Here is a 17,055-nt window from a genome sequence, read left to right on the forward strand (position 1 = left end):
ACCAGGGCCTGCAGAGTGAATGGAAATGAACTTTTAGACACAGAGCTTCCTGAGTCCAAGCCTGTCTTCAGGTGGAAAAACTCACCTTGATGAATGAGTTCGCACGGTTGTCATGGAACCGTTTTTATGTGTTCTCCCCATACTTACTAGTATCAGATCTTACTCAAGCCCTGAATTCAATCAAGTAATAAAGCGCTTACATAAATATGTTCTTTGAGCTCTGTAGAGTGACACATAAACAGGCGACAAAAAGATATCAGGCATATAGAGGTCCTAGCTGAGCTGACACAGCCGAGATCACCAAGTATGTGGACTGAGATCTGTCAGCCTAGTGGCGGTTCGGGTCCTTCTGAATAGATGGGACTGGAGGGTGGCGGGGTCAGACTCCTGCTGTTGTTGTTATAAATCGTGCAAGTATTACATCTCTAAAGGCATTTGGAAAGGAAACTTCAATGAATCATTAAGTATTTGAGGCACTATAATGATACGAAGGATAAGAAGAAAATCTCAAAAATCTTCAGAGAGGATATAAAGACATGAAATATTAACAGGAAGAAAAATATTGGCCATTCAAGACAAAAATAGAAGACATGGTACAAAAATCTGTGATCGTCAAATCAGTCCATTCAAGGACCAGTTGCTACAGGTGTTTAATTGAGGCCGCATCACCCCAAGACGGGTTAATCGGGGAGGATTTTACACTTAATCTCCTCGGCCTCCATTTCTTCAGGTGTAATTAGGGGGTTGATAGACTAGGTGGTCACTGATTTCTGATTCTCCAGTGGATTTTTGAGTTAACTCCCTGGAGATGGATCAGATTTGCATAGACAACATGGATGAAAAGCCTTCTGTCTCCTCAGAGACACTTTGTAGACAGAAGACAAAATGTGTGAATTGAAGGAAAGACACAGGCTATACAGCAAAAGGGCTGATTTTGTCACTGCCCAATCTGTGACATTGGAACTGTCACTGACATTCCCTTAGCTCCAGTCTCCCCATTGCTAACCTAGCCAAGCGTTGTTTTAGGATGATGAAACCAAGTAAGACATTTGAAAGAACTTAGTAAACCGTGAAGGGCTGGGCGTTAGTTATTATGGGTGCTGTGGTAGATTTCTCATGTCACAGGGTCACGGCCTCCTAATTTCAAGAAAGGTCAGCCAGCAGCAGGACTGGCCATGCATGGCAGCTTCAAGGCCCAGGGCGCTGGGCCAGCCTTCGCCCCAGACAGCTGGCACGTGCTAACTGGTGGTCTCTCCCCTTGAAACTAGAGAGGACCGAGTCAGGGATGTAGCTGCCCACAGATTTGTTGAGGAAGCCTTCACATCAGCGTCCTCTGCCTCTGTAGAGACTGTTTTGAGAATGGTCAGCCTTAAACTAGTGCATCAGTGGAATGCAGTATCTCTGCCCCCCGTACACCCATCACACACACACAGAGCCATCTCTCCTGCACATCTAGTCAGTGCTGTATTTTAAAGTACCAGAAGAGACCATAGCTTGCAAAATAAACTGAATGAAATTATATGCTGTGTGACTGGAGAAACTTCAGAAAATTATCATTCCTGGTTTTGAATGCCCGTCATAGAATTGTTTCTTCCAAATCGGTCTTGTTCATGTGGAACTTGAGGAAGTTGTTCAGTTAGGGATGCTTCTTATTTGGAACTGCTAAGTTAAGTAAAGCAAAGTTCAGAGCACAGCATTATTTGTTGCAAAATAACATGAAAATGTGTGGCTCTTTGGCCTCCCGCGCGTCCCTTATTTCATTTGCCCTTTAGTTGATTGTACTTTACTGAAAATGTCATAAAGGGAATGGAAAGTTACTTAGTAACAACTCTTTTATATCCTTGATCTTATCAGCTAGTTCAGGAGAAGGGTTTGGCTAATAAGTAATAAGGCGATACATGCACGTTGGCCGTATTTATTAATTCCAGGCCTGTGAATGCGATGGAGGAAACAACATTGAGTTGAGCTCAATAGCTTTCAAAAATATTCGTCATTACTTCCATGAAAACCCTAGTCATTCAGGATGTGTGTGTTTACAGTATTTCTTTAGATAAAAGTGGCTGTAGGTCATATTGCTTACAGAAATAATTATAAAATGCTTTGTTTTTATGACTTACAAAAGAGAGTTTAAAATATTCATTAGAAATGTCTTGGGAGTTCCTTGGTGGCCTAGTGGTTAGGATTCTGGGCCTTCACTGCTGGGCCCTGGGTTCAATCCCTGGTCGGGAACTGGGATCCTGCAAGATGAGGGCCAAAAAAAAGAAAAAGCAATGTCTTATCACTGAACACTTAGTAGCCGTTTGCTTTTTCAGGTGATCCCAGGATATCACAGCTTTACTAAACTGTTAACTACTGGGTTTTTTGTTTTTGTTTTTAGTTTAATCTGTCTGTGTAGTAGCTTCACAGTGTGAAGTAATGATCCTTATTGTGCCCTTTTTCGGATACTTCCTCCTCAAAGCATCTCTGTTTTGCTCCCTCCCCTGCAACCCCAGATCCGGGACGAATGGGGGAACCAGATCTGGATCTGTCCCGGCTGCAACAAGCCCGATGACGGGAGCCCCATGATTGGCTGTGATGATTGTGACGACTGGTACCACTGGTGAGTCCCCATCGTGGCCCTGGGGGGAGGGGCTCTGCACACGGGGTGTGGGGGTGCCTCTGGCCCGTCCTGGCTTTTCCTCCAGGGCAGTTCCCCTCCGGAGAGCAGCATACGGAGCAGAATCACTGCCGAGAGAAAGGCGTTCATGTGAATTGCAAACATCACGAGTCTTTGGACTATCATTATTCGGCCTCAATTCCAAATGTGTTGCTTAGCTTATGTGCCCCCTGCTTTAACAAAGGACGAGGAGCTAGAGGGGGTTCCCTTGCCTTCTCGCCAGTCGTTTTCTGTAGCAGCTGCAGCGCTTGATGGCAACGCTAAGGGAACCCCCGTAAACGTGTCACACAGTGCAGAAGTGAGGGGACGGCTTGTGTGGTTTCTGCGCCTCTTCAGCGCCCCCCCAAAACCGAAGAAACACCATCGAAATGCATGCAAACAGCCTTCCCGTTTTATCTTGAAAATATCAGATATAAAAAGATAGGAGTCCACTTAGTCACGTGCTATATGATATCTCTGAGATAAAAACAAAGCCGTGGCTCAGAAGCATTAGACTATTTCTGGCTGAAAGGATGAATGAGCTAATTAATTTCTCCAGCGGGGCCTGGAGAGGGGCTTTGTGTAAGGTGATCACCCACACGCCCAGCAGTAGCGCAGCATCCGTCAGAGCTATGTGACTTGGATTTCTGGTAAATACACCACAGACTTAGGACATTATTTAATGACTTGAAATTCTTTAAAAACACAGGAAAAGAATGTGTGGATAAATAAAGCTTGTTTGTCTGAAGCCTTTTCTTCCTTGGTAACCATGCAGGCCCTGCGTCGGAATAATGGCCGCACCCCCAGAAGAGATGCAGTGGTTCTGTCCCAAGTGTGCCAACAAAAAGAAGGATAAAAAGCACAAAAAGAGGAAGCACCGGGCGCACTGACACCCCGGGGGCCCCTGTCCTGACGCCTCGGGGGAGGTGCTGTGACCCCGCCTCCGTGTCACCTCCCACCATGTACCTGCAGGTTATGAACCTCGCAAGACTGAGGACAGAAACACACCACCCACAGGGATTTTCCTTCTGGAACACCCCAGCCCGGGGCCACATGGTCGTGACCGAAGGAAAGCTCACATGGAGGCGGGCACCGGGGCCACCTTGCCTCCGTTTTCTATTACCAGTGACAAGTATTACTAATAAAAAGACCATAATCTTCCCTTTCGATTTTCTTGATTCTCTCCAGGGCCTTTTCCTTAAGGTGTTAGATGAGAAGTGGCTTGTGGCCTGCCTTGACCGTGACCGAGGGTGACGTTGGTAGTCTGTCTGCGCCTCCAGCCTCCTTCCCTCTCTAGTGAGATAATCATAATCACATAAAAGAAAACTCCAGGTGGAGTGTCGGTAAATATTTTTGTGATGAAAAATATATGAAGCTTCCCCTCCCTCCCTGTTTTTAGTACTAACATGTAAAATGTTCAGGCTTTTTGTGAAATACCTTATATTTTTTAAGAAAAAGGTTTCTATCATGTCCTGTTGGCTTTTGTGCAAATTATTTTTGTTGACTCTCACCTATTTTCTTTCTCTGTTGCCTCCCGACTCTGCCCATTTCTCTAAACTGCTGGTGTTCTTCTCACAGCTTATCCATTTCATCAACTTGTATAAAAACTCTTCGGACCAGGAGATCTCCCCTAATGTAAATAATAAATATTTATGAAGTAGTTATTTTAAAAAAATTTTTATCGTGTTTAATTCTGGCTTTCTCTGAAATCTGCTGTGATTTCAGCCATGTCTGTAATTACTGCTGTACATAAGCAAAGAAGGCTAGAAAAAAAGAGCCATGCGTAGTTCAAAGTTACCCACCTTGAGCTGAACCCATGCAGTACCCAAAACACTGGGGGAAAGGACCCGAGCAGTTGGAAGGAAAACAAGGCAATTTAAATCTGTGGTTTATGATTTGAAATTGTTTTGTTATCTCTTGTTTCTGTAAATTTCTTTGACTTCCTTTTGTTTCAAAGGACATGTAGATTCCCTGAAAGTTAAAAAAAAAAAAAAGAAATATATATATATATATATATATATATATATATATATATATACTGTAGCATTTTGTGTTTATATTGTTTTATTTCTGCAAATCTGTTCATTGATATTGTGGTTTAAGGCTGAAATGAAGTATATTATGAAATTTTTTTTAAAGAAAACTCATCAAATTTCAGGGTATCACAAAACTTTATTATATTACTATACTGCCCACTATTTATTATATGTTATAGATGTCTGAGAGATAAACCAAATATTTTATTTTTAATGTAAAACATCAAATTTAATTTTATTAGCATATTTTAGCAACTTTGGAATAAACATGGACTTTTACTTGATTTTGAAGTAATCCCAACTTGGGCCAGTGTAATGGATATCTTGAATACTAGAATATGGGCTTTGAACCTAATACAAATATATTAATAGAAATTGTGATTTTTTAAAATGCCAAGTAAATTGATATTAGTGTATGAATCATATTTTAAAACATATTATGTGGTTAGAGAAATGAGGCTTTCTGCCATGAATGTTAAATTGCAAATCAGTGGAAATGGAGTCACCCTTTCAAGACTGCAGTATTTCATTGCCCTCCTTGTTCTAGAAGTCAAAGTTTTTCTATCCCTACAAAGAAACAAAGCGTCTATGTTGAGACACGTGTTTTTTGTTCTATTAATTTGAGATCATCCTAAATACTTTATACAATATTTTCACATGCACAAATCTACCCATTAGTGCTTTTTGGAGAGGGATGGGGGTGGGGAAGTGCAAAATAAAGATTATTGGCTATTTCATAGTTTGCTTTTCCATTTTCTTTATTTAGGATTTAGTTCCTCGAGGCATGGTCAGCGTATCTGACGTTGCCATGTCTAAGTGACCTGGTCATGCCACTGAAATAAGAATGGAGGTGCCGATATATAACCTTCCCCCAATCCTACTGTCTGAGAGACTTCAGCCCAAATGACATTGAAGGAATTTCAATCAGTTTGTTGTCCCTTGCTATTTCATGGTTGCTTTCCTAAATCCAGTTCATGATTTTATAAATGGCCTTTGCAATAATAAAACCAAAGAATCATTTTCAGGGGGCTGGAGAGCTCAAGGGATTAGTAATGGAATACAGAGCCTTTCACCTCTAGGTCAGTGAGTTGAATCCAGTTCAGGTCACCAGAGACCCAAGGTTGTTACCGTCTTCTGACTGTTCAGTGGCCTGTATGAAATGGGCTGGTGGTCTCAGTCTCTACTGGATGCCTGTCCGTACACCAACCAAAGGAAGTCTGAGAAACCACAAAAGGAAATGTGGATTAGAAAATGAAACCCTGGTGTTCCAAAGCAAAGTTAGAAAGTTGGGCAAAATCATCCTCCATAAAGTCACACTGAAGAAAAAGAGAGTAATCGCAAATGCCACAGACATCACAAAGAGACTGGAGATTAATTCACTTGGCCTAATGAAGTTGAACTAAACAGGGAAAGGAAAAACCTGTATTGGACCAGAGGGGAGAGGGTTACGTTGGGCAAGATGACAGTTTAATTGGGAGAAAACCTTGAGGGGACCCACGCAAGAAGAAGAAAGTGCGTTTTGACTTTTGAGGGAGAAGGAAATCATAGAGCAGCAGACATTTGAGGAACTACCGGAACTGAGAAAATTCGATGCGGAGGCACCAGGAGAGTATTTCCCTAGGGAGCATGAGAAGTCTCCCAGGGGTCGGGAAGCTGGTGGACCATTGTCACTTATGCCAGCACTACCATCTGACCTCAGCACTGATGATGCTTCGTGAAGAGAAGTAGTCTGGAAAAAAATTGGCCAGGCTAGTGATTTAATTGGAGGGGTTGGTATTCAAGAGGGAGAGAGAGCCCTCCCTCCCAGGAACCCCATTCCTCGGGTGAGCTGATCTGCCCGCGGAGCCCTGAGGACCTGGCCAAGCGCGATTTCTGTGACTGGTGCACTGTTTGTCTTCTAAAGGTGTCTGCACTGAAGCACAGTGAGGGGCTCTATCCTCCAGCTGATTTGTGGCTCCAAATGTCCTGCAGAAAATCAGAGGGCATCAGAGCATTCTGGCTCTGTCGGGCTTTTTGCAAAGATAAAATATAGTGCCTTACCCTACTGTATCACCTAAACCTCCTTTGTTCTCCTTTGAATAGGACGATTCAACAAAGACCTGGTAACCAAACTAAAGTATAAAATGAACACAGATATGGAAACCTGGCCAGTGAGAATGCTAATGAATTAAGTTCACTAAAGGCACACGGGCTAAGTTTTCAATACAAATAGTTTTATGGCCAATCTCTTCAGATCATAGCAGTTTTCTTTAGAAGTTCAAGTCTAGAAGTAGATAGTCGCCCCCCAACTGAAGAATGAAACAGATAATGTTCTGAATAACGTTCTCTCCACAATAGTATCAGTCATTCTCTTAGGAAACCGTTTCTTTGAGAATCTTGCATTCGTTGTGGCCTAAAAAGTCTAAAGTAACTATTAATCCCCGCGTGCCGGCCAGTGGTGACACTGGAAATGAGATATTTAGGTGGACAGCTGAACGTTTTCTTCTTCCTATCAGGGAAACATAACATTTAGTTTATGTGCGAAGTGTTAAAACAACTGCTGGTTACCTTTTTCATCCTGGACAACTCAGCTTTTAGTTTAGTTTATAGAAGGACAGTTTTAAACACTTTGATTCGTTCATTCCACGTTGGCTGGACACACTTCATGAAAATGGCAAAAGTGCATTAGCTCCAAGTTGAGTTTTCCTGCAGTCTGGCCTCCACCGTTTTGTACTTAACTTGTTCCCACCATATTCTGGTATTAATGTGCATTTCATTGAATCCTAAGCCCCTTCCTTACTAGGTTTTTCTCCATTTTTCTCCACATCATCTTTCTATCCACCTTAGACTGCAGTGGTTTTAAACGTGGATATAGCTTTATATAGTTGAAGGGTTTATATTTACAACAAAATATTGAAAAGCTTAGCGAACGGTTACATTAACTATCCTGGGAAGTAGCAGAGTTGACAATATAGGAAAAAATGCATTTGTACGTAAACAGATGGATGCCACAAGATGTAAATGTGCTGGGCTTTCAGAACAGAAGTATATTGGGACTTCCCTGGTGGTCCAATGGTTAAGACTCCGTGCTTCCACTGCAGGGGGCACAGGTTCGATCTCTGGTCAGGGAGCTAAGATCCCACATCCTGCATGCCACGCGGCATGGCCAAAAATAAAAATAAAAAAGAACAGAAGCATATTTTAGGTACTCTGCCCTAAGCAATCATCTCCTACTGTATCCTTGGAACCTCGACAGGATTTTGTTAACCTTCTGAAGTTTTGTGGGAGTTTTTTTTTCTTTGTGGTTTTTTTTGGCTTGGTCTTGTATTTGATTAGCGAAACGCTTAGGATGGGATCATCTTAAGCAAAACAACACAAAACTGAAGATTGTCATTGTTACTGTTCTTCATGAGTTAACTATTGCCCAGTTCAGTGGTTTGAAGCAAATGTCTGTGCTGCTTCTAGGACCTCATTTAAACCTCTAATAAAAGTAGTCATCAGAGGGAGTTCAAATCATCCAAAAAAATCATCAGGTTATATTCTGATTATTTCTTTTCTTATACCATTTGGAATGTTGACTAAGCTTTTTTGGCCAGCTTTTAGAAAGTGAATTCTCTAGAAGAAGGTTTCTAAATGACCAATTCCTCTTCCCTCCTTCATTCTATTACTTTTTAACGTGGCTAATTTACAACATTCACAGAAACAAAGAAGAGGCCCAGAATGTTTTGCACTTAACCACATCCACACGCTTCCCAAAAAACCATTAGGCATCTTCCCAGGCTACGGGGATGCAAAGATGACCTGAGACACGTCCCCAGTGTCACAGAGAGATGACAGAGAATGACATGAGAGACGTGGTCCACATCTCAAAATGGATCGAAGCCAGAGTGCATGGAAAGATGATCAGTTCTGACTCCTGTCTGACCAGTTTTCAATTTTAGGTCCATGAGACCAAGGGACAGCTTACCACAAGACGCCATAAACCAATACAGACATCAGGATATATGTAGTTTGAGTCCTTGTATATAAAGTCCCAAAAGGGCAAAACTACACCACATGTTTCAGGATGCACGCAAAGGTGGGAAAGCAAGGAGGGACCCTCATAAAAGTAAGGATGGCGGCTTCCTCTATGGGGAGAGAGGGGAGCGTGGATGTGGAAGACGCAGTATAAGCAAGCTCGGGCTGCTTCCAGGTACAGGCAGAGTCTGATTCCCTGACCTGGGAGGTGGTTATACAGACACCACTTTATAGCCATTTGTTTAAACTGTATATGTAAGTTTTAGCTATTTCTGTGCTTGTTCTTTTCTACAAGTAAAAAAAAACCTTAATTGAAAAAAAAAAAAGCAGTAAGTTGACAAAATTATAACATTCCCAGGAAGAAAGATTGGATCTGAAACTCCAATCTACTGAAATAAATGTATTCCTGATGCAACGTGTATGTCAAATTTTTGTTAATCCTGTCACGTTAAATGCCAGAGGAGAGTTTTGCTTAAAGGAAAAATATGGTGAATTCTCACTAAGGAAGTAAGGTAAGAGGGGAAAAAGCAAAAGCATTTATAAACACCTGTACGTTTTAAAAAAAAAGTATGAGGAAAAACCTTTCACTCTGAAGGCTCAGTGAGGCCATCAGAGCTTCCCAGGAAGGCTGCTGCGGAATGCAAACCTTCTAGAAGCTCAGCTGACACCCTCTCAAATGTCATTTTCCACAAAGATCCCACGTGGAAATGGGCCTGTGGGTGAGGTTGCTTTGTTGTTTGGTTTCACTTTGGGGAGAGCGTAGCACAGGGCTGTAAAAATTTTGAATCTGAAAACCTTTAGGCAGACCACACAGTGGCCTTCCTTGTGACACGGGTGGGTTACCTGCCTGACTCCTAGGGTTGCTGTGCCCAGGAATCACGCCCACTTCCAGTAAGTGCGCGTCAAGCCAAATATTGTTTGAAGTGTGATAAAAATATTTTTGGCTTACCATATTTTCACCAATTAAAAAAAAATTGAATTGGCCAGACCTAGGCCCCCATTAAAGTGCATACGGGGTGTTTGATGAGCTTCACGCATTAAATTGATATTTTCTGTTTATAGGTCTTCTTTTCACATTGCATTTAGATCTTTAAATTTTAAGGAGTCTAGACAGCAAGATAGTAGCCAAGAGCACTTTTTTTTTAGTCAGAACTTGGATCTGAATCCTGACTGTGTTGCTGAACTGCTGAATGAACTTCAATAAAGAATTTAATTTCTCTAAATCTCAGCTTCCTTCTCTGTAAAAGGAGAATAGGACTGTCTTCTTTGGGTAATTGTAAAAATTGAATAAGATCATATGTAAAGCATTTAACACATAGTAGGAGCTCAACAAATGGGAGCTATAGTATCTACTGTGGGTTTTTTTTTTTTTTAGTTTAATTTGTTAATAGTTACTATCTTGCTCTTCCAATAATTTTTCAATGCTCTATAAATTCTGAATTTTCCATGAGACTCAGATTCTGGATTTTGACACCCCATCAAAACAGCGATCTTGGCCAGCAACCCCACTCCTGGGTATATATCCTAAAAAGTTGAAGGCTCTAATTCAAAAAGATACATGCACCCCAGTGTTCATAGCAGCACTATTTACAACAGCCAAGACATGGAAGCAGCCTAAACGTGCACTGACAGATGAATAGATGAAGAAGATGTATATATACAATGGAATACTACTCAGCCATAAAAAAGGAATGAAATAATGCCATTTGCAGCAACATAGATGGACCTAGAGATTATCATACTATATGAAGTAAGTCAGAGAAAGATAAATATATGATATCACTTATATGTGGAATCTAAAAAATAGTACAAATGAACTTGTTTACAAAACAAACAGACAAACATAGAAAACAAATTTATGGTTACCAAAGGAGAGGGGAGGAGAGGACTAAAATAGAAATTTGGGAGTAACATATACACACTACTATATATAAAATAAACAACAAGGACCTATATAGCACAGGGAACTCAATATCTTGTAATAAACTACAATGGAAAGAATTGAAAAAAATCTAGATAAATACATGTATATGTATAACTGAATCACTTTGCTGTACACCTGAAACTAACACGATATTGTAAATCAAATATACTTCAATTAAAAAAATTTTTTTTCATTTAATAAAGAGCAATGTGGGCTTCCCTGGTGGCGCGATGGTTGAGAGTCCGCCTGCCGATGCAGGGGACACGGGTTCGTGCCCCGGTCTGGGAAGATCCCACATGCCGCGGAGTGGCTGGGCCCGTGAGCCATGGCCGCTGACAGGCCTGCGCGTCCGGAGCCTGTGCTCCGCAACGGGAGAGGCCACAACAGTGAGAGGCCCGCGTACCACAAAAAAAAAAGAGCAATGCTCTTTTGATGCTACAGTCGAGACTGGAAAGGTGGACAAGACATTAGCCAGGCGATTTTATTATCAAGCTATTTGATTACTGGACACAGAAGGTCACCAGGAGAAAGACTTCCTCCCAGTGCCCATTTTCTTCAGCTCAATTTTACACCCATCTGTATAGTACCCAATGGTGGAGAGCGGAGGGAGAGGTATGCCGCTGTCAGCAGGCCTGGATGACCGATGTTAATACGCAGCAAGTCAAAGTGCAAAGGATTTGGCGTTGGCACTTTCTGGTTCTTATGCTGAACAATCTCAGACAACTAGATGAAACAGTAAATCATGGAGGACAAGCCCTTGCTGGGCTTCACCCGCATTCAGCAGGCACATGGTTGCCTGTCCATTCCTGAACAACCTCAGGCCTCAGTGCAGGAAAGGGATCAGATAAAGGAAGGAAACCTAATTTACACTTAAAACAAGGAGGAATTTCTCAAAGCCTTCTGAATGTCGTCCAGCTGGAGGGATGCACTGGAGTCTAGAGCACCCCCTAGTGGAGGAGCTTCCACTGCACCACCACCCCCTTCCCTAGGTGCTTAGGAATCTCAGGCCATGAGGATGGAAATGTCCCATCACTTCTGCTCCGCCAATACCGGGGCCATGGCCACATGGACTATGGATCACTTGAGATACGGCTATTGCAGCTAAGAAGCTGAATTTTTAATTTTGTTTAATTTTAACTAATAGAAAAAAATTTTTTAATAGTTTAAACTAATGGAAAATTTTAAAATGATAATTTTAACTAATTGAAATGTAAATATCCACAGGTGGCTAGTAGCTAGCACATCACTGCAGTTCCAGGACAGACACAACTGTAGATGTTCTTTGCTCCTTCGCTGTAGCTCTGACCAGGAAGCACTGACATCACAGCCTCACTTCCTAACTGTCTGCCCAACTCTCCCAAGGGCCTCAGCCCCTTCATTTTGAAACAAAGAGGTCCCATGAGATCTACATGCTTCTTGTAGCTCTCACATTCTGTGCTCGAGACTTCAAACGTTATAAATAAATTAGTTCCGTTTCAGAGGTAGCGACACGTCAAATCTATCCGATGGCTGTTAGGATGTCAGGTCCATAGGTGAAGGGATATGTGTGTGTTGTGTGAAAGGAACCCAATCAGAAATGACTCATCCTCAACCTTTTTAAAGTGTGGATTTCATTGAAAATAACGTTAAAAAATAGGCTTAAAGTTAAAAAATTGAAATAAAATCAGGATACGAAAAGTAGGCACATCCTTTTCCGGTTGTTTACCTCTTGTAAGAGCACATTTTTAGGAAGAACAGCAAAAAGGCATCTCTCCACCAGGTACAATGGCTGTAGCAGTGGTGGGGTGGCCGAGAGCTGCTGACAGGGTTGATACATTCCCTAACACTTCCTGCATGGGAGGGTATCTTTAACAGCATAGAGGCATTTATATTGCCTTATTGTCAATAGATGGAAGAAGGCAAGAAAACACAAAGAGTTTAATGTTTTCAACTTACTAACAGTTTTTCATTAAGTCCACATTTTGTATATCCAGGAGTCTGCCCCTATCAGTTATCAGTGGTTTGTATGAGATTGTAGTGAAATTTTTCTACTGCACTGATTCAACCATTAATAGGAACACACGATGTACTTGTTCACATACATACACTGAATCTACGGACTTGTGAACCGCTGCCATGCCCTTTCTAGCATCTTGGATATAATATAAACCCTTTCAACATCTGCTTCATTTCTTGGACGGTTAGTTACTTGTTCAAATGTCTTTATGGACAAATCATTGTCACCGAACTTTGTTTCAAATCACGAAAAACAACAGAGGAGCTCTGCTTTATTGATTACAAAATACCAAGCCCTTACTGGAGGGCTTCAAATTACCAGACCGCCCAAACTAAGCTAGCCCACGTTTCAGTTTGTAGTCACGGACAATACAGCAATTTAATGCAGCAGAAATCCTGACCGAATTCAAAAGATGGTATTTCTGCCATCAGAAGTGTATTCACCTCCTTTCCCAAGCGACTGGTTAACGCTGACATTTGACAGTGGCCCACTTTGTCTCTGAGAAGTTTGTGGACACAGATTCAGCTGAAGGATGTTTATATAAAAATACATGGTGTAATTAAGACCTACAGCTCACAGCATTCCCTAAGTATATGTTCATGTATAATTTTTGCAATTATGCAGTTTACAGACACAAAAGTCACATCACTGTCTTGACACACAAAAGTCACCATCCAAGAAATGAAGCAGATGTTGAAAGGGTTTATATTATATCCAAGATGCTAGAAAGGGCATGGCAGCGGTTCACAAGTCCATAGATTCAGTGTATGTATATGAACAAGTAAGTCGTGTGTTCCTAAAAATGGTTATCATTTTTAATATGTATTATGCATTTAGAAACAAGAATCTGGCTTCATTCAAGCTGCTAATCATGTTTCATTGGTGCTCAAAGACCAGAAGGAAAACAGAAGGTTTGGAGAAATAGTAAGGAAGGGCCCAGGTGAGCCGTCTCTGCCCCAGTCGCTGCTCAGGTGTGATGACAGCCCACGTCGCTAAGACAAACAAACCTCCGCCCAGCCGTTCGATGGTCTTGGCTGGCATTGTCTGAATTCTTTTTTTTTTTCCCACAAGAAAAGCTGGTCTTTCATATTAAGTGGAGGCATGTCAGAAATTGGACAAACAGTATATTCAGAGCTCAAGTGGAGACAGTGCCCTTTATGTAAAGAAGCGGCGCAAGGTTTAAAAAGTGTGCTAGGGTTTCAGTAACTGGATTGTTTAGACTCAGGTGAGGGCACCAACGCTCTGAGCCAAAAAAAAAAAAAAGGAAAGAAAGAAAGATTAATCACGTTGTACCTAAGCCAACCCACTAATCACGAATACAAAATATGGTGCTAAGATATGAAGGCGCTACAGACATGCCACCAAAAGCTGGATGTGAAAGTAAACATTCCTAATTCCCTACCCCCCTCTCACGGCTAATCTGATGGAACCATCCAATGGCTTTCCACCAGGGTAAAGGGAGCCGGCTGCCTCTGAGTCTAGGCAGGCTTTGAAATGGCCTTCTATTAGAAACCTGGTAGAAGCATCTCCTGGGATTGCTTCGGTGCTCGGTTGCCGCCCGTCAGGTCGCCGCAGCCACCCCGCAGCAAAGCCCATGGAAATGGAAAGCACCACGTGACTGCCCAGGTCCACCCCGTCTCTGTTTTCAAGGTCTTTCCTGAAAGTTGGCCACACAGATAACCTGGTTTCCATGCTATTTATTGCCCAGGAAGGAGGAAGGGTTGAGCCCAACCCCTTGGAGATGTGAACTTGCGGTTCCAGGGAGTCTAGGGGATCAAATCTGATGCTTTCAGGACTGAGCTGCCCCAGAGAGTGAATCCAACCGCAGCTTTCTCTTAGAACCAAAAGGGGAACCGAATTACAATAGCTCTTTCTTATTTGTGACACATGTGGGGGGGGGTGAAGAAAAGAAAAGAAAAGAAAGCTTTCGCTAGTACTTTAGGACATAGGTAACCTGTGGCTTTTGCAAACAGTCGTTTTTCTACATTGAGAATGAATTCCCCTTAATATTCTTTTTATTAACTGAAACATCATTTTACCCGAGATCCCCATTTACTGGTGGCAAATCTGGGTAACTTTAGAGACCCAGGATCACTTCTCCCGTCAAAATTACTTAGCCTGCAAGTTAGGGAAGATTCTATGCTTGGGTCAAACTCCCGCCCTCCTCCTTAGCGTGTTAGCAAAGATAAAATTCAGATGCTGTTTTTAGTAAAAAATGATTGCCTTCTTGTAAAAGACTGCACTAAAGACAACAGCGGAATGATCTTTTTCTTTTTCCAGCAGCACACAAATTTGGTCTTTGGAACTGGATTTATGAAACAGCTGCCTTTGATGTACTTTGAGGCTTTTGTTTTAGGTGAGTTCTGGACATAGCCTGACTTGGGGACCCATCTAGGTAAAGGATGATGTCTCTCACCAGGCAAGACATCGTTAAAGACAGTGAAAAACTAACCTCCTCAGCTTTGAAAAATAAATGTTTATTCAGCCATCAGTTTTGGATAAGACTCTGCAACTTCCAACATGTGGACGGGTTGGTCATCTCAGGCCACCATATTCCTCACAAGTATCGAAAAGCACATTTTTACCTGTTTGTAGCTGCTCAAAAGATGTTTGTGTTGATTTCCCAAGGTTCTGCCACTCTTTTGAAGACTAGATTTCACTCTGTAAAATCCAGTTCCTCAGACCTGCTCGGCTTTTGTGTGGTTGGAACAGCACACCCTGAAAAAGTATCAAGGGTCAACTTGGTTCAGAGGTTCGGCTGACAGTTTAAAGTTATTTAGAGAAAATCGGGCGCTGATGTACTGTGACATAGATGTACTCACACACAGAAAATACCTCCTCCTCATTCAAAGGAGCTAAAAATGTAGGCCCCATTGCTGGCACGTTAAATAAAGTTCCCTGTTGCAGGATTATTTATCATGGTTAGCGGTTGCCATCAGTCATGAAAAGTTAACGAAGACCTATTGGGTTTATCTATAGGCAGCTAAACAAACATATCTTGCTCTTCTGTTATCTTCTTGTTAACAAAGCCCTATCAGGGTGTTCTCAACATCAGCATTTACTGCACAGGGGCCCTTTATCTGGGATGATATATAGGGAGACCATCAATTAGTGTGAGAGTTTGTAGATACCTGCCATATATTCATGAGGGCGAGCGGCTTCCCGTCTCTTGCTGTCACAGACACGGTGCAGCGCGATTTTCTAGGTGGTGTCACTGCTCACCTTCTGGGCTTTGGCTGATTTCTGTCGTGGCCATGAAACTGTCAGAGTGCCTTTGGTCCAGGCAGAGCTGTGACTGCAGCAGAGCCAGCGACCGGGGCTGCTGTTCTCAACACACTCTCAACACAGAAGCCCAGAGGACCAAGGTCCCATGCAGCGATACTGAGAAAACACACAGAGAAACAGGAGCCTTGGTGTAAGTGTTGCTTTCGCCTAAGCATTTTTAAAAAATTGTTATTACCCAGTCGCTTTATACAATTGGAAGTATTGAAGCAGACACTTTAGTTCTGGGTGTGTAGCTGAGGGGAAAAGGGGAGACTGGTCACCTGAATGGCATCTAGTATCTCTAACTTCACTCATTCTGATCCCAGTGCTCCTCTACATACAGATCATCGCTGCTTCCCCAGTGCCCACAGGACAAAGCCACGTAGTAGCTTGACTCCATGACCCTTCACTGCCCTGTGTCCCTACCTCTCCCACTCCTTCCCTGCTCGGGGAACTGCCTTTCTCATCCTTTATTGAACTCTCCGGACCCTTTCCCCACCCCAGTGCCATCGAACTTGCCTGTTCACTTCTTGAATACCTCTTGCCCCCTGCACCACCCTGTGAGCTCATAAGCGTCCGGAGAGTCAGATCAAGCTTCACAATCTGGTTAAACATTCGAAGACACTCCCAAGCATTCTGTCCTCTGGGCTCACACAGCAGGCATTTCACAGAGTGTTTACTGCATCGGAATGATTTACTTGTTTGTCCTTCTCCCCATTCTACCTGTGCACAGAGACAGCTTCCTCCTTTGTGGTCTCAGAGCTTAGCAGGGTGCCCATTATGGGGACACAGTGTTAAAGGAAGGAAGGAGGGATGAACGAAGAAATAGAAATGCCCGTAACCCCACTGATAGTCCTCAGCGCACACTGAGTCTTCTGGAAGGAAAGAAGTCCCAGGAGCAGGGATGAGGGCTGGTCACAGCCAGACAGGATGCGTCACCTGTAAGACAGGGATAAACCTATCTTACAGGGTGTTCTGAGTTTAATGAGCATTATCCTGTAACTGATATATTTTATGATGGATGCAGTCACTGTTATAATATAACCAGGTTGTTACTGTTATGGCCTTTGGTGTAAGTGCCCCAGCTTCCTGTAACCTGGACGGCCCTTTCCTTAGAACAGAGTTTCATCAGTTTGGTTTCCCCAAGAGAACTCAGCTGCCTGATGAGTTGTGTGACACGTCCCTACAGCACAGGGATGGCAGA

General features: G+C 42.5%; 1 protein-coding gene and 1 long non-coding RNA gene across 3 annotated transcripts in view; one reads left to right on the forward strand and one right to left on the reverse strand.

The window, feature by feature from the left end:
• TAF3 (TATA-box binding protein associated factor 3) overlaps nucleotides 1-4,605 on the forward strand; it is a 160,923-nt gene extending 156,318 nt beyond the window's left edge. For both annotated transcript variants that reach the window (XM_079915175.1, XM_079915176.1), the window contains exons 6-7: nucleotides 2,493-2,599; nucleotides 3,411-4,605. In XM_079915175.1, coding sequence (XP_079771301.1) covers nucleotides 2,493-2,599; nucleotides 3,411-3,525 — 222 coding nt within the window. In that variant the 3' untranslated portion in view covers nucleotides 3,526-4,605. The remainder of the gene's footprint in view (nucleotides 1-2,492; nucleotides 2,600-3,410) is intronic.
• Nucleotides 4,606-15,274: 10,669 nt separating this feature from the next.
• Nucleotides 15,275-16,744, reverse strand: LOC307182759. The gene is made up of 3 exons (XR_013827253.1): nucleotides 16,575-16,744; nucleotides 15,719-15,968; nucleotides 15,275-15,305 (listed from the first exon to the last, which is right to left on the reverse strand). It is a non-coding gene; the product is annotated as an uncharacterized lncRNA (long non-coding RNA).
• Between the last annotated feature and the right edge of the window lie 311 nt (nucleotides 16,745-17,055).

The sequence above is a fragment of the Stenella coeruleoalba genome, assembly GCF_951394435.1.
Source record: "Stenella coeruleoalba genome assembly, chromosome: 2".
NCBI classification, from domain to species: Eukaryota; Metazoa; Chordata; class Mammalia; order Artiodactyla; family Delphinidae; genus Stenella; species Stenella coeruleoalba.